Source organism: Protopterus annectens, chromosome 6.part0 (assembly GCF_019279795.1).
Source record: "Protopterus annectens isolate FY-2018-M chromosome 6.part0, PAN1.0, whole genome shotgun sequence".
NCBI lineage: Eukaryota > Metazoa > Chordata > Ceratodontiformes > Protopteridae > Protopterus > Protopterus annectens.
This window is the reverse complement of record NC_056737.1, coordinates 1,035,981,961-1,036,006,013: the sequence shown is the minus strand read 5'-3', so window position 1 is coordinate 1,036,006,013 and position 24,053 is coordinate 1,035,981,961. Positions and strand designations below refer to the sequence as shown.

Below are 24,053 nucleotides of genomic sequence, written 5' to 3'. Positions count from 1 at the left end.
TGGCGGAACCTGGCTCTCAACAGGCAGCTAACAGTAACCTTCTTGTCTATTCTGGTGAGTGGAACATCTGTGTGCCTGACTATAGACTCACCTGTGAGTAATGTGTTAGGTACGTTGTTTTGCCTTGTGGGCTGTGGTTGAATGGCACACTGAGTCTGTGTGTTATGTGTCTTTTGGGTTGTGATGAGGGGTGGAGGTTGCTTGCGTTTCTGCTTTGGAGGTCTCTGTTGCTTGGGCAGATTCTTATTGAGAGCCTCTGAGAATGTTTTTGTGTATCTATGTGTGGGTTTTGGTGGTGTAGGTAAAGTGAGACTATGTGATGAGTGTGGTGTGGAGCAAGAGTTTACCTTCTCCTCTTGACTGATAAGTTCAGTCTTGGGTTAAGAGAGCTTTGCCTCCAGTTTGGCCTAGATAAATGCATCTCTCACAAGTTGTAGTGTTGGGTGGTAGGAGGAGAGGGTTGTCTGTGTACATGAGGCAATTGCTACAATGCCCCAAGATGCCCATATTCATCAGATAGACAGGAAAGAACACCGGGAGCTGTCCCTTGGACATGCCTGGGTAATCACTTATTTCCTCTAGACAAGTGAGGGAAGTAAGTACTAGAACTGTTTCCTCAAAGTAACTTGAGGAAGATATGTACTAAAACTGTTAACCACTAAGTAATGAGAAAGGATGAGTGCTTCAGTAATGTGTAGCTTATTTAGTGCTTACAACAGTTCTGAACCAGTGCTGGGCAAAGAAAAGCAGATTCAAGTGCTAATGTTAAGAAACTGGCTAGTTCTAAGGGAAAAACTGAAGAGCAGACTTTATGGTGCTGGGAATAGTTTAACCCTAGCTAAGTGGCGCTGCATGATGCGCAAACTCACGCAAAGCTGTGCAAACACAGGTTTTTAACTCATAAACTTGAAAGGGATAGAAATTAGCCCAAAACTGCCAATAAGGTAAATTTCAGAGCTGGAAACCACTCCTCTTGAGACAGATAGGCTGCTCTAAGGCTTACCCCTCTCACTGATGAGCAGAAAGACCTCCCACTACCACAACAAGGTCTGAACTACTCAGAAAGACAGACTAAAGTCCTGAAACCAACAGAACTGGGATGTGGGCTATTCTAGTATAGGAAAGGATGGGAAACGAGCAGTACAGATAGTATTTTTTTTGTTTTTTAAAAGAATTAGGCAGCAAAAAAAATTTAAAACAGTAGAAATACACAGAAAAGGCTGTCCCGCTTGAGTGTGACGCCTGCAGCACTTTTTAAACAGATCAATCAAGTGCACACACAGTAAAATTATTTAACAGTACAGTACAGCAGAAATACAGCAAAACCACAGTAAAATCTGCATTTTTAAAAGTGTGATTAGCTAAAACAGTTAATAGAAAGCCAAAAGGGTACTTTGATCAGCAAAAAGTCTCTCCTCCTCATTTCTGATGCTGTAGTAGTCTGCAGGACACTCACAGGATCCGCCGAGCCATCAGCAAAGAGTGCTCAGAACTCTCAAGATTAATTGCTTGCACATACAGATAGCTTGCCTCAATGTAAAAAGTAGTTAGCACTGAGAGAAAAGAAAACAGCTAAGAACTTGCAGATCCGTGATGGATTTTTTGTAAATATCAGAAGAGAATTTACAGACATCCTCTGGCTAACTGCCTTAAGCTGCTGACTTCTTGTCTCTCACTGTGAACATTTGCTAATGGAGAAAAAACAAGCTAATATTTTTGCAAATGCAAGAAGCTTAGCATATTTCATGACTTTCATAATCTTATTTTTCAAGTCTGTTTGCTTACAAAAACACTGTGTTTATAGCTAAAGACAAGCTCATTAATCTAGACACCCACCCTTGTAAAATAAGAAAGAATATCATCTTATTTCTACACATAATATAATCAGTATACTATTACACATCAACCTCCAGCCCCAGCAGCACAAGATCACAGCATTATATTAACTTAAACTTGCTTGTGTTCAGTCTGTTTTTTCATATTATACTTTAAAACTTTTATTTATTAAAACTAAAAAAAGGAAAAAGGTATGTGTTTGCTTTAATATCCTTAACACATGCAATGGTGATTGAAAAGACTCTTCCACATTTAGAATACCCTAATTACACACTAAATAAACTGCTTTACAAGATAATACAACACACAGTTATATCATGAAATATTTTATACAGATGCTAATAAGAACAAATAATGTTTTGGGTATAGTTAAATATTTTTCCCCTTTACTGTCTTTCTAAACATTAAGGACATAATGTGGGGTATATGTTTTACAGTCCACACGCAAGTTTAAAAAGTCAGCCAAAGTCAAGTCTTTTTCGGGCACTTTTTTTGCAAAGCCATATTTCACCAATGTTTTTGACGCTTTATAATCTCAAATTTATTCACTAATATCAGTGTTGGTGGTCTTCTTCCTGATCATCTCCATCCCCCAGTAGTAGACACCGCTTCAAGTCCAAGATACTTCTCGTTCTTCTAGTGAATTCCTGTGCTTGTCTCGCAGACATTTTCCTTGGGAACATTGGAAAAGGTTTCATTGACAAGGTCTCGCTATGAGTGTTATTGTTAGATGAATGAAAAAGTGGAGTCCTCTTCTGCTTGGCTCACTTTTTTCTGGATAAACCTTTATATTTCCACTTTAGCATGTTTTACATCAAAACTGCTTTTTATTCTCCATGAAAAGTACTCTGAAAACAGCTGAATACAGCAGCTTGAATTTCACACTTGCCTCTTGACATTCAGTGATTGCTGGGATAAATGTGCTTCTCTTATGCCTGGTGTACAGTACATAAGCTTTTTCTACAAACACACTGCTGTCTCCAATTTTTAATACTTTTCCCTTTTGCTAGGATCAACTGTTTCTGTTGGAGTAATTGATCTTTACTAATATATATCTTAGCTGGTTTCTTATGGACATGTTTTGAACATGTACATTATGTGCCCTTTGCCCAACAAATCTTGCTGTGGAGCACCAGACCAGTTGCTTATTTGTGCTTTCTTAAAATGAATAGTATGTTCCTTCAAGTTTCTGTAGTACAGCATAAAATCTTATTTTTTATCTGTCTTATAACTGTGTTATTTTTTGAAACCACTCTTCTTGAGATGCCTCATACTCAGCATGCCTTTTCCTCTTTTCAGCCTTTGATTTTTACAGTTTTATTATTTCATCTGAATAGCTAGTTAAAGGGTTTTCTATTTTTTCCAGACTTTTGTTGTTAAGAGTTGATATATTCCTTCATTGTTTTATTGATTCAGTACAAAGATATGCGTCAAGAGCATCTCTCCTCAGGCCTCCACTGAAAATTGGCTCGTTCTAAGTTGGACCTTCCCGGTAAACAAATGTTAAATCAGTAAATAAATATATATCTAAATAAAATTTATTTTAATCACCTCTGAGCATATTTAATTTATTTTTCCTCTAAGTCATTGGAACTATTTTTGTAAAAAGGTGAAGTTTGAACTGCTTTTTACTGAACAGCTGCAGAAACCTTCCCTGCCATAGTTTTCTCTTTACCTTTTCTGGTTGATTTTTGTTTCAGGTTCTCCAAATTTCTTTGCTGGCATGCAGGCAGTGTTCTTACTAGGCAGTAACTGTATTTTACCCAAGTAACAGTTTCAGTGGTACTCCTTTTTCTCAGTTTATTTTTTAAACTAGGAGAGCAGAAATTAAGTTGTTAATCAGTGTGTAGCAATACCGAAAGTCCCTTTTTCAGTTGCACTTTTCAACTGTTTATGGTTAGTGTAATTTTCTGCCCTTTTTATCCTTTTGAAAGTCAACAGCCATACTTTGTGTTTGTTCTCTTCTTAATTGTAGCCAAAACAAAAAAGCACCTCTGTGCAGATGTAGTGAAGAAATGAACCAACTTAAATACAAAAAAAACCCCACTGATGAATGTAGACAAGGAACCAATAATTTTATTAATCTACCAAGTGTTTTGTCTTACCACAGATCTCATCATAACTGAAGTAACAGTGAATTACATACCATTTACAAGAAAGATGCGATTTAAAAAGACCAATAGTAATTAATTATACTAATTAAGGAAAATTAGTGCATAATGTTTTGTAAATGCACATTAAAAATTACTGCATAATGTCTTGTAAATATACATTAAAAATATTTTTTGAAAAAACTTTACAAGAGTTAAATGAAATTACAAACAATATAATACAAAATACATTATTAATGATGCTACTACATGGGATTAGAACCCTGGAAACTTGTTAGCACTCAGTCTTATTTATCAAAACAGTTCTAAAATTTTAAGACCATAATCCAGATCACCTCCATTAAGTCTCCCCCTAGTGCTTCTGTCATGTAAGACCAAAAGTTGTTAATTGCTGCACTGTTTTGTTTCTTGTTTTACTAGGAATGGAATGCTTCCTTATTCTTAACCTGAGTTTTGTCTTGGCCTTGCCTATATAAAAGGCATTGCAAGCCTTACAAAAGCATCACAGAAGACAAGTCCCTTACTGTTTATAAGTGAAATGTATACCAGCTTCATAATTCTCCAGGATTAAAAGCAGACCTTCAGTAAAGAAACAGCACCATTTACACAGATTTAGCTTGTAAATACCAGTATTCTTTTTAGTTCTTCAGTAATGTGTATGTAAAATATCACAAAATCTTAATCATGTTAAGGAGATGAAAAGCTCTTTGCCGCTGATGTAAAACTAGATTTGCAAATATGAGTGAAGTGGTGTCTCCATAGGTACACCACTGAGTTGCTGGTAAAATTCATCCTTAAAGATGAAAAAGTTGTTGCTTACTACAAGAATCACGGAAGTAAAAAGAATGTCAGTGGCTCAATGGGTAGCACAATCACTGGTAGTGTTGGAAGGTCAGAAGGCTATTCCAAACCCAGGTGAATGGATTAATTGTTCATTACTGACATTGCAATGCAGCACTGGGGGGGGGGGGGTGCTTGACTGCAAGGTATTCAACCAATATCTAATATGCCTGAATTGATGGTAGCTTTGATAAATGTAAAGATCTGAAGGTACTTAATGAAAAGAGTAGAGGCGTTTTATTTGTAATATAATACCTTTTTGAGTTATTCTCCCTTATGTCATTCTGAGAGCTGTTTCAGTGCCCCACATCCCTCGCCTTGGTACTCCTGGTCATACCTGTCAGCATGTTAAAGTAAGAAATCTGTAAAACCCTAAAATAATGGGAGGACAAAAGCCCAAAAATGGGGACAGATTTTAAATATTGCTCTTATAAACTTAGAAAGCTGCTAGAATAATGGCATTTGTGTTTGAATATGTTTTCTGAAGGATATGAAGTCTGAAACTCAAATGTATGTAATTGTTTGGTCATTATTTAGTGATTTCAGTCTTCTGTGATTTGCTGGAAAACCACAGATTTTATGACACATAGACCAAATATTTGAGACAAAAATCTGGACATTTTCCAAAAATCTGTACAGTTACCAGGTATGCTCCTGGTCCAGTGCCTGAATTGGATGCTGAGGCTTTTAAGAAGCTTAAAGGTATCCTGGGGGATCTTGCTTTCCTATCTTTATTTATTTATTTTTTTTTAATTATGACCTATCATGTTTCATCCTCTCTCCCCTGCAGATCCCAGGATGACAGTCAGGGGATGGTGTGTAGTGAGGATATAATTACATTTTGCCTTGCTTGTGTGACAGCTCAGCCATGTCCCCACCCTGACCTTCTTTTAGACCCTGCCTTTACTAGTGACAGCCTCCACCCTGGGGCACCACTGTAAATGTGCATCGGACCACACACACCCTTCCAGGGATGAAAATCTCAATCCCTCCCATCACTTTGTCAGTTGTAGAATCTGCTAATCAGATCCTGGTGGACTGGGTCATAGTCAGGGCTTTATTCCTGTATGCTGTCAGTACGACTTTTAACACAACACGTTTACATTACACAACATTTCTCATATTTACACTGCAATAAACACCCACATATACACACACACACACACACACACACACACACACACACATATATATATATATATATATATATATATATATATATATATATGAGAGAGAGAGAGATGAACCTTTGAGGTAAAAAAAAAAAAAACAAAGGCTTGAAATGTAAAATATCAAGCCTTGGAAACCAGTGGGGAACAGCTTTTTTTGCATTGTGATAAGCCACTCCCCCAAATGCACCCTCATGCCCACTGCAGATTTGATATACCAACTCCGAGATCGCATCACATTCAGGATGGGGCAAACCCCTGATCTCCAGAAATATCAGCAGCCAGCTAAAAAGTAATTTCGATGTGCTGAGCATTCAACTAATGAATGTTTAATGTTATGGATATTTGGCAGGGGGAAATGCAAGAAATAAGAACATAGTGAGATTTTGGATGCAGATCTGTAAGGAGAGTAACAGCAGCCATACAGAATATTATATTCATAAAATAGCAGAAAATATTGTAAGAACTAAGCCAGCATGAGACTGGAGAAAGGAGATTCTGCCAATAGGATTAACTACAGTTAGGGGTACGGAGAATAAGCAAGAGGGGCTGGAAATTACTGGAGAAAACTGGCTAAGGAACCAAGGTACTGGGAGCAAATAACTAGAGAGGGAAGGTAATAGAATGGGAAGAGGCCAAGAAGACATTTGGACTGCAGGCTAGAGACTGCCTTCCCTACCAGAGATTGATATCGGAGTATAGGCAAAAAGAAAGTGAAAGAGCTACTCTGGTAGAGTTTATAATTGCATCTAGAGCAAAATGTGCTGTTAAAAAAGGATAGTTAGTAGGGTGTATAAAATATTGCATGACAACTATAGGAATCAATCAGAGGAGATCAGAAAAGATTGGGAAGAGAGAATGGATAAGCACTTCATATGGTAACAATTGTGGGGGGGGGCTTATGTAAGGCTCCCAAATATGCAACAAAGTCTATAATGTTTAGGATCTTTGCTTGGAAGTGTTTGCATAGGTATTTTTATACACCGGGCATACTCCAAAGAATTTTTCCTGACATAAGTGGCAAATGTTAGAGGTGTGATAAGAAAGAAAGATGTAACTGGGAACATATGTTCTGGGAGTATAATGAGGTGACAGACTTCAGAAATTCCCTACAGAGTACTCTTTTGGAAATATTGGGTGATCAAATAGGTGTAACTAAGAAAATTATTTTTGTGCTAAGATACAGGATCTGAATTGCTTAAACATAGTCAGGCCTTGTTAAGTTTAATTCTGGTAGCTGACAAAAAAGCAAATAGTAGAAAATGGAAATCAAAGTTAAACTAATCAAATTTCAAGTAATGAATATTGTAACAGAGATAAAAGAACTAGAATTGGGATCTTTAGAAAAGGATAAGAGCAAAATACATAGAAAAAATGAAAATGTTGGGAGCAGTACTTGCAGAATAATGCTTTGGAAGAGGAGTGAGGGTTAAGGGAAGGTAGAAATTGATCAATGTATGTATTGCTGGATTGATGATTGACAGAAGAGATTATGTAATCTGTGATTTTTGTAACTGAGAATATGTTAATATGGTTTGTTTTCTTTTATATAAATGTGTTTGTACATGTCATGAGTGATAATTCAGGAAAGGTATTAAAAATATTATGAACATTAGACCATTAAATGACTCGTATAGGTACACAGATGTAGATGATACAACTGTGCAATTATATATTCCAGCAAATTCAAAGTGAAGTACATTAATACTACATTTTGTACCTCCCAAACACTTGTACAATGACCATTTTGATTCTGTTCATAACTAATTCAGGATTTTACATTTTGTTAAATAAACATTCTTTGCATCTAGAAAACCATGTATTTCAGACTTCCCCTACAAGTCATTTATACGCTTCTTCACTTCTTTCTTTAGACTTATTCCCACATATTTCATATATAATCTTATCCAGACTTTTTTAAAGCATTCGTAAGGGTATCCATTTGAAAACTTCCCCCACAATTCTTTTGCTGTTTCACAGAAAAGTAAAGCGTGTTCCATTTTTATTTCTACCCAACAAATATTATATTACCTTTCTGTTTAGATATTTATTTCATTCCACACTTTACTGGTATGTTTGTTTTCGACCTTAATCTCCACAAAAATCCTTTATTTCATCCAACCCCTCAAATCTTTTTGTGTACCCCTGACTGCCGTGCGTTCTCTTTCTTTCAGACTTTTCCTTGGCCTAATATAATGAAGCTTATTCAGACTATCCTCATACCATCGCTTACTGTTTATAGAAACATCCCTAATTTTAATTTCTGTACATTGATCTGACTGACATAGTCCTTCATTTTGGTTTTCTCATTTCTTTATCCTTTTCCATTGTTTTTATTCCTTCCATATTTCTTCTCATTTTGTACCAATGCCTTCCTGTCTCATTTTCCTTATCGATTTCTTCCCTGTCTAAAACAAATGACACAGTGCAGAATTTACTGTGGGATTTATCACTCCTGTGTGTAGTACTCTGTTAATAGGATTTAACTCACTAGCTCAAATAACACTAACTATGTATTCTAGCATGTATTTTTATTCCTGCAAAGTGTCCTGCCTTGCTTAAAATATGTGAATATACTAAATATAATTTCCATCTAAATGACAAAAAAACACTTTCTACATTCCTGTAAGATTTCTCATTTATTGCTTCTATTCTTTCCACTGCTTTTCTAACATTGTGTCCTTCCAGGAGTAATTTCTAAGTCCTCCACCAACTGTCTTACAGAATACACTGTGCCTACTTTTACTTTATAACACCTTTATATTGCTTTTATTTAACTGAGATTTTATACTCTGCAATTCATTTTTTGCTTTATACAGTATTTCCCCTCATCCAAATATCATTTCTTGCTCTTATTACTAAATTGTCTGTGTAATTCAGTAGCTCTGGAACTTTAATCCCTCTCCTGTACCACTGAAATTTATTTACTATTACTTGACATTTTTCAATAACTGCATTCATTACTATTGTACATTAACGCACACTCATAGGGCAACCCTGTTTTTAAAATCTTCTTATATTTATACTTTTGCTTTCCCATCCATTTACTAAAACTGTATTCTATTCCATGTTCTTTCATGTATTTGCTTAAACTCCCTTGTTAAAATGTTAACCATCCCATATGTTTCCAGAATCTTCTAAAGTATCCCATTGTCAGTATTATCAAACACCTTGGCCACCTTACACCACCAATCTCACTATCAACTTTTTCAGTTTGCAATTTAACACTTCTTTAATAGAAAATAACATATTTCTATTCTCTTCCCATCTAGCATGTGTACCCCTACATTGGTCATTTTTTTTACTATCTTATAAATTTTCTAAGTGTTTTCATACTTTGACGAGAAGTTAAACCAAAGCCCCATTTCTGTTGAGTGGTTCCAGCTCAGGTGGGATGTACTAGATCGTATGGGGGCTATCAAAAAGAATAGGTGAAGTTCCTCAAAGCCTTGGCCAAATTTCCCCTAGTAGTATAAACACTACCTCAGGTCTCCTTTGAAAAGAGGCAACTAGCCTTGTGGGACTAACTTGGTCAACAAAGGATAAATAACTCATAATCCATATCACCCAGTGTTGTAGGTCTCTAGTTTGTTTATACCCTGCCTCTTTCCTGTTTTGAAAATGTTATCATTCCTACCACATATATGTTATTGCAGTATCCCATTACTTAACCTTTTGTTCATAACTGTAACAAATATTGTGATATTCTCTGTATTCGTTATCTTATAAAAAAAATTAAACTCAGTACTGTCTGGTCCTGGTGCACTTTTCTTTCGATACCCCACTTAATTTGAATATAGTAGCACTCTTTACCACTAATAAATGAACTAGAATTGACAAAAAGTAACTGGCAAAAAAGTACGCTAGATTGATTATTAACAAAACAAACAAAATACACTCAAGAACCCTGCCAAATTCATTAAGTGACTGGCATCACTCTTATGATGTCTGGAAGCAACACAGAGTAAACAGAAAGATCACTTGCATCTGGGCACACTCAAAAAAATCTTTTTCAGAAAAAAATCACATTTATCAACATACTGAAGCAGTGCAACTAGAACCCAACTAAGTACTTAACCTAAGATTGTGCAATTAACTGCTTCAACCAGACATGCTACAGGCTCTTTATGCATTAGCTTCACCATAGAGAAAAGAAAGTTAAAGCTTGTCCCACACCTGAATGACTTCTGAAACTGAGCAGTCAGTGACTATAGGAGTTAGAACTTGGGAGATATTGAAGAATGCACAAACTCTTCAAATGTAGAGACTTCTTAGAAGCCAAGTAAAAAATAAAGTACAAGACAAGAAAAAATACTTTTGTTTTTGTAAATAAAGATTTAAATATGCTACTCTGTCAACAACTTAATAAATCCTCGAAAAAGGAATGCAACATATCCATTGACTAAAGTAATTGATTTCAGTGCTGCTTGCAACTTAAACAACTTCCTAAGTGTGACCAGCTCATTGGTCAACCAACACATACCCACAACATCTAAATAAAACAAATGACTATCGGTATGCATCTTCAACTAGTATCACTTAACAATTTAAAAAAAAAACTTCTACAAAAACTAAAAGCTACTCCAGATCACTTTCCACCAGATTATCTGCACATTACAGCTGAAGTCGTTGTATACCGTGTTACCATACTTATTAACAGAGCAGTCTCAGAATTGTGTGTGCCTTCTGTGTGGAAACACTGTTGTGTAACACCCATACCTAAGAGAGGAATACAAATGTTGGAAAAATGTACTCATAACTAAACCTTATATTGCCTAATATAAAATCTTCTGTTTCAAAGTCCACGTGGTTTTCTATCTAGCCATAGTACTAAAACTGCTCTCCTAACTTTCCTAAGTAAGTAAACCTACACAGACATCAAGACGTCCTCATTGCCTGTATTTTCCTTTATCTGTCTGAAGCATTTGATGTTGTTACACACAACTTAATGTTCAGCAAACTATCCACATGTGATACGGGTAAAAAACACTGTAGCTTGGTTAAAAAGCTACCTCACCCACATAATCATTTGAAGAAGTTGTGTCCAAGGGTGTCCAACATTGGGCCACTACTGTTTAACATATCCATCAACAATAAGATCTCCCACATGTGGTTGCAGGAGTGCTTGCTCCCTGCTTAGATGTAGGGTAGGTTTATTTATTTGTATTGTTTTGTTTGTGTGTATTTTGTTTGTTTGTTGTAATGTGGAGAGGTCGGTGTATGTCTTGTGGGGTATGCTGTATGTTCGCTGTTTTGCTTTTGCGGTTTTGAGGTTTCGGTGTTTTCTTCTTTTTTTCAGCTTTATAGTCTTGAGATACTGAAATTCGATATTTCAGTATTTCGAGATTATAAAGTGAATCAGTTCTCCTTTGAATACACACACACACACACACACACACACACACACACACACACACACACACACACACACACACACACACACACACACACACACACACATACATATATCAAATTTTGGTTCTCAGTTCCTTCAAGTTTGGGTTAAAAGCGGTGCCAGATGACGTAGTTACAGGTCTCTCTCATGCTGTGGATCTAACTACAAAACTTAGTTTTCTTCTGTACATGTTTTGGCTGGAAATTTTATTACTTAGAAATATTTAACTGAAATGCTTCACTAAGTAGTAAGACAGACTCAGTCAAATATGTGCTGTCACACTATTTACAATAGGAGAAAAATAATTACCAGTCACTGTTCAAAATATTTCCTTTTTCACACAGGTATTGTGTGACATATATCCGTATGGATAGGTTGAGTATTCATTTTGTTGAAAAGTTTTTGTGGATGATGTAAATAAAGAATATGCATAAATGAATAAATGTTCATTTGTGTGGAACACAAATGGTTGAATTAAAGTTTTATATAGTGTAGGTAAGTAGGAGTGTGCAGGAAAATGAAAGTTTGAATGAAAAAGTGACTGAAGATAAGCAGGGTTATATATAGCAGTTGGTGTGTGTGTGCAGGTCGTCACAGGTTAGGGTTGGAGTAAGGGTTAGGAAAATGGATAGAGTCTGCGATGTGCTTGTGGTGGTGTATATATTCTGTGTCCTTGTGTCTTGTGCAGTGGTACTGTTAGGCAAAGGTTTTTAGTAACATCATTTGTAGGGTTGGATTTCAGGTAGGGGTAGCTCGGTCTGGGTTTTATAGCTGGGGTGCTGTTTAGTGAATAGCAACCTATGTACCAGACATAAATTTAGTTGTACTGGGAAAATGTTAAGTAGGTGAAAGCCTGCCACTCTGTCTATGGTATCCCTGTTTTTTTTTACTTTGATGAATTACTGCAGAAAGAAAAATACTCTTTAAAACTACTGTCAGTACTTTAGTGAAGACCCTTATGTGGTAGTGAGAATGTTCAGAGCCAGAGACCTACTGATAGATCCTGTTGTATATGTGGAGTACCAGTGGTACTTGTCTCATAGGGTTTAGCCGATGGGGCTAACTATTGAAGCTTATGCATTATTTCTTGGTATCAGCTGCACAGATTTCAAAACAAGTATTTGCATCTGCATTGTGTCTATGCATCATCTGGTAGTCAGAGCAGAGGATTAAGGCTATGAGCTATTAATTAGTCCACAGTTTGATTTTCTCAGTCTTTGCTTGCTGATTTTGAGATGCTGAACAGTCACTTAGAGACAGTGCTCCTGGGTAGCCCTAAGGAGGGACACTTGAGTCTATTGTGTTTACCTAATTAATAAATAAATGATTTTAGAAAAAAAATTACTTTTTAAAGTAATGAGATCCATAAGAGTTTCTGTGGAATCTGACATACTGACAGAGTTATTTAATTATTACAGAAGCTAAATGCATTATTAGCAGACTAGAAAGTTATGAACTAGTTTTAAACTTTGAGTTTGATATGAAATACCATTTAAGAAAATCCGTCTGAGTGAGAATGGTGAAGTGAAACAAAATTTAATTAGTGTTTCTGTACAGGTTTACTGGATGGAGCTGTTCCTACATCTGAAGTACCATTGCCAAGTAAAACACATCCTCATTGGTTAGAACCAACCATTTATTGCTCCGAGGAAGGTGCAGTCAGTAAACGTTCTGGTGCAGATACTATAGGAGGCGAGAGTTTTAATATGTTATCTGCTGCCCTGAAAATCCAGTCAGATAAATCAGAGAGTAACATAAAGGTACATAATTTAATGTTAAATGAAAGTATATTGCTGTTTTACTTGGTACTGCAAGCATCACTTACTTTTCACATTTGCATAGTAACTCGTGTTTTATTCATTTTATATGAAGAACTGACTGCATGTTTACAACAAAATATTTTACAATATCTGCATACATTTGTGTCTAACAGCCGCATTTCTTCCACATGTTTCTGCAGTCTGTACCTGGGTCTTGAGCCTTGCCAGCTTGCTTCTTATTGTTTTTCAGCCCTTTATGCCACTCCCCTTCCATGCATGTAATTGGCTACCTGAGTTGCCAGTTATATATTTGTAGCTGTGGCTGATAATCAAACTTGTAGAAAAAGAGGGGGAATCCCATCTCATGGTTTGTCAAAATTTTATATGTACTTGTTGGTTATGGTGTAGTATAAGAGTGAAAATTTATGTTGCGAAACTTGTAGAAATTTCTGGTCATCAGTTTCCCAGTAATGTCATGTTTTCCTTTTTAATCCTGTTTCTCAAATAGAGCAGCCTTGTTCTTCCTTTCATTTTCTCAGGTTGTTAGGCTTTGCCTGTATGGTGGCACGAAAAGTGTGATTAGAAGTCTACCAAAAATCCTTTTTTTAGGGTGTTATCACTTAATTACTGGCTATTTAAAACACTTTATCACTATTAGAGCTTTTACTGAAAAGACAGCACTTGAGAATGTGTTTGCTGTGCATCTCTGAATTTGAAAGTGCCAAACAGGAAATTTATGTTTTTCTTGCATTCCTTTTCTCCTATTAAAGCTGGTACATACATGTTTTGCTGTTGAAAATTTACTCGAGCCTTCTCTAGTGAAGGGAGAAAAAGTGAGAAGCCCGAAATACTTCCATTTTGCAGGGATCTTAATATTTGAATATGCATTAGAAATTATTTCAGTCAGTCTTAGCATTTTAATAATCTCGTTGTTCAACACAAATGCCTAGACTGTTGCTTTTGGAGTTACCTCAGTATAACTGCAGCAAAACCTCTTAATTCTGTTAAAATGGTGATTTGAGGCACATTGATTAGCACGTCAGATATTGAATATATATAGCAATGTTGCTGAAATTATTTTTAAAATTAATATTGTTTTGCTGCGAAGAAGTTTGATAGGAAAAGAAATTCTGTCTCTCCCTGCTTTCTTGTATTTTATAAAGGTAGTGAAGGTGAATGTGTAGATATATATTTGGAACATACCTCTCAAGTGTACATCATTACAAGAAACGTTCCTCATTTGAGTACTTAAAACATTCACGTTCCTCGAAGTTCCACATTGAAAGTACGTGGCATGCATTCAGTTTTAACTGATATCCATGGTAAATAGAACGGAATCATACTAATTCATTAAAAAAAACTATTATATGATTAAAATATCACATCTCAACCATCCTATGGGCTTCCTAGATGAAGTTGTTAGTAAGCTATTTGTGAGTGTACCACATTTTGCCCATTTGTTCCACATTATGAAAGGTCGTGCTCCTCATTTTGGAGATGGAAGGTTGAGAGTTATGACTGGGAACTGTTGGGAGGTACAGAAACAAAACTCAGGTTTGGTGTTTTTTTAAGTTAAAGAAATGAATGGATGAGTATTAAGTGAAAGGAGTAGATTATCGTTATTCCCACTACCTCTGTGGCATTTTGTGCCATCTGTAGAGGTAAGCTAGTACTAGCCAGATTTGAAAAACCTTGAAAAGCTTAGATTTCCCTTCCCTGTCTCATTCTGTGGCATCTGATTGGCCCCAAAACTCGGACCGAACCACAAAAGGAGGGGGAGTATCCATATTTATCAAAGATACCCACACCTCCAGGCTAGTGGCACTACACAAAGCTTCGGAGACCATCCATGTGCAACTAACAGTGGGCAAAACTGCCTTTCAGTTTGTAGCCTGCTACAGACCACCCTCCCAAACACAGGAACCTCACTCGGCTTTCCTGAGAACACTGGAAAATATGAAGGTCTCTCCAAACACTATTATATTTGGTGACTTCAACTACCCAAACATCGATTGGGAAAACTACTCAAGCCCAAACACCCTTGCTCAATGGTTCCTAGAATTTATAATCTCAAATGCTATGGAACAACTGGTCACCACTCCCACAAGAGGGGAAAACATACTGGATCTGGTCATCACCAACATGGGGTCTCTATGTTCCACACCAGAGGTATACCCCTCATTGGTAAGATCAGACCATAAACAAATCTCACTGGACATCCATATTCTGTCCCCACCCCTAGCCAAGGAAACCACGGTGAAGAACTTCTCAAAAGCAAACTTCACACTTCTCAAAACTGAGGTGGAATCCTTCAAAGCCCCCGGGCCAGTGGACAATACGGCCCAAAATGCAGAATCCTTTACAAAAGCATTCTGTGGACACCTACAGGAATGCATGGAGCATGTTATCCCAAGTAAAACCAAGACTCACTCCTCCAAAGGCAGGATTCCTGTGTGGTGGACCTCGGCCATAAATAAGCTATACAACAGAAGGAGAAAGCTACTACATGACCGAGCAAAATCCCAAAAAGGGAAGGCGTTACTGATCAGTACTAGCAAGAAACTACAATCCCTCATAAAATCTTCTAAGGCCAGCTTTGAAAGGAAAATTGCGCAAGACACTAAAGATAATAACAAGGCCTTCTTTAGTTATGTCAGAAACCTGGGAGGAAACTCCCAGATATGCTCTGAGTTAGTGCAAAATGACAAAAAATTCACTGAACCCACAGACATTGCCAACATCCTGGCAGAAAAGTTCAGTGCAAACTCCCCCCCTTCCCCCCTAAAAGAGCAAATGTCTATCCCAACAAAGTGTAGCCTTCCTGAGATCACACATGCACAGGTGAGAGCTGCCCTCTCCAAAGCTAAAAACACAGCATCAATGGGACCAGATGGTGTCCAAGGCTGTGTCCTACACTAGCTCCAAGAAGAACTAAACCCTCATATAAAGTCACTGTTTAATCTCAGTTTTACTACAGGATATGTTCCCAAGGAATGGTGTACAGCAACAGTGGTCCCACTCCACAAAGGTGGTGCCACAACAGACCCTGGAAACTATCGCCCTATAAGCCTGACTAGCCTGGTCTGCAAAGCTATGGAACATATCATCATGGAAATCATAAACAAAGACATTGGGAACCTCCAGACACTGGATCCTGCCCAATTCGGCTTCGTTAAGGGCAGATCTTGCCTCTTGAACCTGGTCGACTTCTTTGAAACAGTTACCAAAGCCATAGATGAAGGGAAGGTAGTCCACACAGCCTACCTGGACCTCGCAAAGGCCTTCGACACAATACCCCACTCGGGCATCATAAATAAGCTCACCAGCTTAAATATCAACCCCTATATCACAAGATGGGTTGCAAACTGGCTCAGGGATAGAACCCACATGGTCAGAATAGCAGGTGCCATGTCAGACTCTAAACCAGTTACAAGTGGTGTCCCACAAGGCTCAGTCCTGGGACCTCTCTTGTTCGGTATATATTTCTCCGAGGTACAGGCTAACACGGGTGGACTATGGCTGACCAAGTTCGCAGATGACTGCAAACTGGGTGCTATAATCGACTCTCCAACTGACACAAGCGTCCTCCAAAAGGGTCTCACAGTGGCGGATAACTGGTGCCAGAGCCATGGCCTAAAGCTAAATGTCAAAATGTGCATAGTCATCCCCTTTGGAAAAAACTAAGTGCCCACAAATTACCACATAGGTGGTAATCCATTAAGTACGGAAGAAGTAATTAGGGACCCAAGTAGATAGCAATCTCTCCTTTGACAGTCACGTTGCCAAAGTGGTTAGAAAGACCTTCTATATAGCCCACCTTATCATGAAAGGGTTCACATCTAGATCAAGAGAGGTCATTGTGCCCTTCTACTCATCACTTATCAGGCCCATAATTGAGTACAATGGCCCGTTTGGGATGTACCTTACCCGACACCTTCAGCAACTGACAAGACCCCAAAAGTATCTCACCAAGAGGATCAAGGGGCTCAAACAGATGCCCTATGCAGTTCGGCTAAAGAAACTCCAGCTCTACTCAGTTGCGTACCGCCTACTCAGAGGCGATCTGTGTCTGACGTAAAAGCCATGTCCAACCCAGAATTAATGGACATGCTTCACCTCAGGAAATCTAAATCCCTTTGAGCTGCACGCTCCAGGGACCTGAACCTCAGTACAGAAATAAATAGGACATGCTGGAGGGACAGATTCATATCCCAGAGGCTCCCCTCACTCTGGAACAAAATCCCAATCCATGTCAGGCAGAGCCCCTCACTGACCCTCTTCAAGAGAAATCTTGACGAATCGATGGGAGATCGTAAGTTTACCCCTGGGATCTCTTCTGTGTCGCTGCTTGACAGGGGTACAGTAAACAAACCTTAAAAGGGCTACCTTCTGTGACCTACTATACAGAGGCACAGTCGACTAATCTAAAAGGGTGGCGAAAGCCAGACATACTCTGGCTAGGCTTATAAATGCCCTAGGGCAGATAGCCTAGTATCAGCCTATGAAACTATGAACCTATCAACCTATGAACCTATTTAAATAGAAAAAGGTAGTTTAGGATTTGAAGGGATAGTTTAGAACCAACCACGCAGTTAAGGCTTATATACATAACACAAACAGAAAGCTATAATTCAAAGTGGAAAGGGATGATGATGAAATAGGGGAAATTTAAGAAATAAGGAGAGAGTGGGATTTTGATAGAGATCTGTAAAGAGAATAACAACAACTATACAGAATGTTGCATTCATAATGTATCAGAAAATATTCTAAGAACACAAGAATGGAGAAAGGAGATTTTGTTTGATAGGTGTGGTTGCAATTAGGGGTGCAGAGAATAAGCAAGAGGGGCTGAATTTATTGGAGAAAACTGGCAAAGAGCCAAGGTACTGGGAGCAAATAACTAGGAAGGAAAAAGTAGTAGAATGGGAAGAGGCCAAGAAGACATTTGGACTGCAGTCTATGGACGTACTTCCCTATCAGGGACTGATATCAGAGTACAGGCAAAGGGGAATGGATGGGGGGATCCTAAATGAAAGACCTGCTCTGGTAGAGTTTATAGTTGAATCTAGAACAGAAGCTGCCATTAAAAAGGGGACAATTAGTAGGGCATGTAAAATACTGCATTATACCTATAGGAATCAATCAGAGGAGGTTAGAAAGGATTGGGAAGAGAGACTGGATAAGCAGTTTACAAGGGAACAATGGGAAGACATATGTATGGGTTCCAAGTATGCAACAAAATGTAAAAGATTTAGAATTTTTGCTTGGAAGTGTTTACACAGGTATTTTTACACCGCAAGAAGGCTCCAAAGAAGTTTTCCCCAGGCAGAAGACAAATGTTGGAGATATGATTGGAAAAAAAGAGGTAACTGTGAACATATGATGTTATGTGATCCTATCTCGCCTACATTCTGAATGATGGGTTCGGAGCCGATCCCTCGGCTCCGACTCGGCACGCTTATGCCAAAGAGCGAAGTCTCTTATTGGCTGAGCTTACTATATCCCAGGATGCACCACCATCAGTCCCCCAGATCTCGTTTGCCGCTTAACTGCAAGGACGTGGTCTCGAGCTGGCTGGGCTGAGTAGCTTTTATTAACTACTTTTTCTGTCAGTTTTTGTGCTTGTATTTCACAAAAGCCGTTTTAACGGCTATTGCTGCCTTTTGCTGCCTGTTGTGTACGATTGAGTAGTGGAATTTCTTGTGGGTGATTGAGTAGAGTTTGTTTCGCCCCCCTTTCAATCCAGGGCCTTTTCGGTCAAACTGTATAACTGAACTTTTTAGTGTTTAAAGTTCCCGGTTATTACACCCAAGGTTGTGTTTTACACTGTTTTCTGTAAGCCTTCGGTTTTTTGTTATAAGCGATTCTACAGTTGTTAAATTTCCTGTCAGAAATTGTTTAACATCATGTCTCAAGCCCCTAGGCCTTCGGGCTTTAAAAAATGTACTAAATGTGCTTTTAAGATGTCTGTTACTGATGACCATCTACTTTGTGTTTATTGTTTAGGGGCAAAGCACTTGCAGGAGTCATGCAGCGTATGTCACGCTTTTTCCTCTAGGGTCCTCCAGGAGAGGAAGAATAAATTAATTCTTAAAGGGTTGATTAAACCTTCTTTTGAAGAAGCCTTGTCTTCCGCTCCGACTCCTGCCAAAAAGAAAAGGGCTTCGGCTCCGACCAGTCCGTCGGATCCGACTGCCAAGAGACCTAGGCAGGCCTCTCCTTCGGCTCCAAAGGGAGCCGCGGTCGGAACGGTCTGCCTCGATGCCACCAGTATCGACTCCTCGGGCTTCGGAGCCGATGGCTGGGGCATCGAGAGGCGGGTCACCTTCGTCGGCTCCACTGCTCTCGGAGCCGACAAGGGTCGCCCGCTCAGACACTTCCTCCTCGGCGCCGAAGTCTACCTCGGCACCGATGGAATCTGGTGTGTGTTTCCTCGGCGCCGATTCTCATCGAGTCGCCGAGCCGGTCCCCTAGTCCCTTGGGGCCGAGGAGAGGTCTTCTCGAACCCGTTCTGTTTCCTCTCGGTCTTGAGAATGTCGGATTCTGATATAGACAGGGTGCTCCAAAGATTTTTCCAGTCCCCAGTCTTCCAAAATTTGTTTCGGCTCCGACCCAGTTGGCTTCGGAGCCGATGGCCATGACCCACCCATTGCTATTCCTCCTCCGACTGCTTGGCTCCGTCGAGCAGGTGCTTTGGAGCCGGTGGAGATCTCAGGGTCGGCTCCGACCCTTACTCCAACCCGGGCCTCGGGTCCGAGTTTGGTACGCTGGACTTCTTCGGCTGGACCCGAGGGTGATGTTTGGGACCGATGCTTTCGGTTCCGAGCCTCCCTCTCGGTGCTCGCTGCGGGACTTCCGTCTACTATCATGGCCCGGAGACTGGGCGCTCCCAGGATTCTGGAGGTCCGGCTTTCAGAGCCATGAGGAGTGCCTTGGCCAAATCCTCTTGGCCATCTCTCCGGTTTTACCAGCACCTTCCCTGGGCGTGGAGACTGGGTCTTTGGCAGTTCCCCTGTCCGTAGCCAGCGGAGCCCGAGGCCTGAGGTTACCCCAGTGGGGTTCCCTCTTCCTGAGGGTTCTTCGAGTCATCTCCAGAGGAACCCCAAGGAAGAGATCGTGCAAGAGGAAGCACGTGGACTCCCGAGTCTATCACATCGGACACGGATATGGATGATGCAGAGGGTCCCCTAAGTCGTCCTCGGATGATGTCTCCTTTGCAGACATCTTAGAGATCCTCAAACAACGAGGCGGCTGGATGTCCAAACCCCCTCTGCGGACGAATCAGTGCTCCTCAAGGCCTTTGGGGCTCAGCCCTCCGCCTCCTGGGTATCTCCGCCCTTCGACGAGCTTCTGGATTTAGTTTGTCGAAGGCGTGAACACCCGGATACTGTGGAACCAGTCCCTTCTCGTCCAAACAAATTCTTATCTGCTCCCCGAGAAGGAGTTCCTTACTAAAGGCCTGGCTGTAGATGCCATGGTGGTGGCATCTGCTACACAGCAGGGCGTGGCAGTGGCTTCAACGGCCATCCATCCTCCTAATAAGGAGTCTAGGAGTATGGATAGGCACGGAAGCGCACCCTGACTTCAGCGGCCTTTACCTTAAGGTCTCTGAATTATTTGGCACATTTTACTAGGCTTCAGAGGGATCTGGTCAAGGAGTTGTCAGACTCCTCTCGGGTAACCTACCTGAGCAGCTAGCCCAGTCCGTTAGCTCTCAGTTGGCTATCCTTACGTCAATTGCTAACTCGTCCATGAGGCTCATATCCTATGCGGCCGAAGGGGCGGGTAGAGCGGCAGGCACAGGCGTGGCTCACGTGACAGGCCTGGCTCCGCTTGTGTCAGTTCTGGAGGCCTTCAAGTCTTCCTTCGCCGACGCTCCCTTTGATGGGTCCTCATTGTTTGGACCCAAGGTGAAAGACACCCTTACCCGCTGTGAGCAAGAGGGAAAACGTTATCTGCCGTAGGGGCCCGTTATTCCACTCCCTTCGGCCTTACCCCAAGGCCAAAGGAGGGAAAATGTGGTTCCGAAAATCTCGCAAGTTTTTCTCCCAACAGCAGGAAGATTCCCCGTCCAGAGGCAGAGGGCGGGGAAATTTTTCAGGGAGACGCCGTCCCAGAGGCGGCAGAGGGCCCCGCAATTCTGGAGACCGCGAGTCCTTTCGTGGCTCTTCAGCCTCCCACACGACATGAGGGATTGCCCGGCTGTGCTGCTCCGGAGCCAGTCGGGTGTCGTTTCGCCAAGCACCTAAAAGCCTGGGAGTCAATCACTCAGGACAGATGGGTGCTTCGGATAATTGCCGGAGGTTACATCATCCCATTCAAATGCTCACCCCCTCCGTCCAAGAGAATCCCAGACCCACCACCCAGTCAAAGGGAAATAGCAGCCGCAGAAGCTTCAAAGCTGCTACAAAAAGGAGTCATCCAACTGGTCCCCACAGACCAAACCGGATCAGGAAATTACTCCAGGTTCTTTTTAGTGCCAAAAAAGACAGGGGACCTGAGACCAATATTGGATCTCAGCAGACTGAACCTATCCGTTACGAAATCCAAATTCCAAATGGTCACGTTGCAATCCATTCTCCCGTTGTTGGAGAAGGATGTTTGGATGTGCTCCATAGACCTCAAGGACGCCTATTATCACATACCGATACATCAGGCGTCCAGAAGGTATCTGCGCTTCAGCCTGGGAGCCAGTCATTACCAATTTTGTGCTCTGCCCTTTGGTCTCACCACAGCCCCCAGGGTGTTCACCAAGTGTTTGGCAGTAGTGACGGCTCACCTGAGGAGCCTTGGATTCCAAGTGTTTCCCTATCTCGACGACTGGCTCCTGACTGCTACCACCAGGCATCTACTTATGGACAACCTCAAAGCCACCATCTCCCTGGGTGTTTCCCTGGGGATTACATTCAATTGGTCAAAGTCTGTCTTGCTGCCCTCTCAGCGCATAAAGTTTATAGGAGCAGAGATAGACTCAAGATTGATGCGTGTCTTTCTTCCTGCCGAAAGGATCCGAACCTTACAGGGCCAAGTTCAAGCTCTGATCTCGAGATCCAAAGCCCCAGCCAGGATGGTCCTACAGGTTCTAGGCTCAATGTCTGCCACGGTACTTTTAGTTCCTCTAGCAAGGTTACACATGAGGATTCTTCAGTGGCTCTTATCAACTCAATGGTCCTTTCAAGATCTTCCCCTCAATCATCACATCATGATTACGGAAACATGCAAAGGGACCTGCGCTGGTGGCTTCAGACATCCAACTTGGATCAGGGAAAACCCTTTGTTCTCCCCCCTCCAGTGGTTACCCTGACGACAGATGCCTCCCAGATAGGGTGGGGGCATTGTCTGGGCAGGCTAGTTCAGGGCTCCTGGCTTCCGGACGAAGCTCTTCTCCACATCAACGTGTTGGAGATGAGGGCTGTACTTCTATCCCTACAGGCCTTACACAAGTTCCTTCCTCAGGGCATCATCGCCATCCACACAGACAACATGTCGGTGGTTTGGTATCTGAACAAACAAGGAGGGACCAGATCGTATCCCCTTTGCAGAGAGGCCATGAGAGTGTGGGAATGGGCTGTAGCTACCAACCGCTTCTTGGTAGCTACCCACATCCCGGAAAGTCAAATGTATTGGCGGACAAATTAAGCAGGACAATTCTCTCTCCTCACGAATGGTCTCTAAACCGCACAGTAGCAGCCCAGGTTTTCAAGAGATGGGGACGCCCGTGCTGCGACCTATTTGCGACTCCACAAAACACCAAGTGCCAAAGGTTCTTCTCCTTGATTCCACATCAGGAAGTACCGCCATGGATGCTCTAGCACAACCCTGGCCAACAGGGTTGCTTTATGCTTTTCCTCCAATTCCACTCCTTCCCAAAGTCATTCAAAAGCTTCTCAGCTAAGGTCTTCAATGATTCTGATTGCCCCATACTGGCCTCGTCAGATATGGTTTCCTTACCTGAAAAGCATGCAGTGGACGATCCGTGGACCTTAGACCTGATCCCGGATTTGCTAATCCATCAGTCGGGACATTGGCATCAGTCCCTTCAATCTCTGAAATTGACAGCTTGGCTCCTCCACTTCCGACCTTAGTTAGAAGACACACACTAGATCCGGAAGTTGTTCACATTTTGTCTTGACCCACAAACCCACCACTAACAAATTATACCTCAGTAAGTGGAAGAGGTTTGCTATCTGGGCTCAACTCAAGGGCTTAGACCCTATCACTGCTCCGGTCCCAGAGGTTTTGAAATTCTTAACATCCCTATTTAATCAGGGATCTTCTGTCTCAACTATTAAAGTTCAACTAGCTGCTATCTCTAAATTCCATGAATCCACGGATCCTCCTTTGATGAGCAGCAGGCTATGCAAAACATTCATTAAGGGTGCGAGTCTGTTAAGACCACCAGTTTTTCATCCTGCACCTCCGTGGGATCTTGATTTAGTGCTTCGCGCATTAACATCCCCCCCTTTTGAACCGGCTGCTACATGCGAATTAAAATATCTGTCATGGAAAACGGCATTCTTAGTGGCTATTACTTCGGCAAGAAGAGTCTCAGAGCTTCAAGCCCTGTCTATTAAAACACCATATCTGATTTTCCACAAAGATAGAGTATCTCTTAGGCCTAATCCATCCTTTGTCCCGAAGGTCTGCTCTAGTTTCTGTCTTCAACAATCTCTAGAACTACCAGTTTTCTTTCCAAAATTCTCTAATGAAGCAGAATACACTCTCCATAAATTGGATGTTCACAGGCAATTACGCTTCTATTTAGACAGGACTCAGCAACCGTAAGTCAGACCAGTTGTTTGTGTCCTTCTCAGATAATAAATTGGGCCAAACCATCACAAAAGCTACAATCTCAAAATGGATCAGAGATTGCATAACTCAGGCCTATTCTTCTTCAAATAAGCAACTTGCATCATCTATCAAAGCTCATTCTACCAGAGCT

At 40.8% G+C, this 24,053-nt stretch overlaps 1 protein-coding gene across 1 annotated transcript in view; it reads left to right on the top strand.

Moving 5' to 3' along the window:
• The window catches only part of ATG2B (autophagy related 2B), a 1,825,281-nt gene that overhangs the window by 989,800 nt on the left and 811,428 nt on the right, over positions 1-24,053 (top strand). The window contains exon 21 of the mRNA XM_044074646.1: positions 12,909-13,111. Coding sequence (XP_043930581.1) covers positions 12,909-13,111 — 203 coding nt within the window. The remainder of the gene's footprint in view (positions 1-12,908; positions 13,112-24,053) is intronic.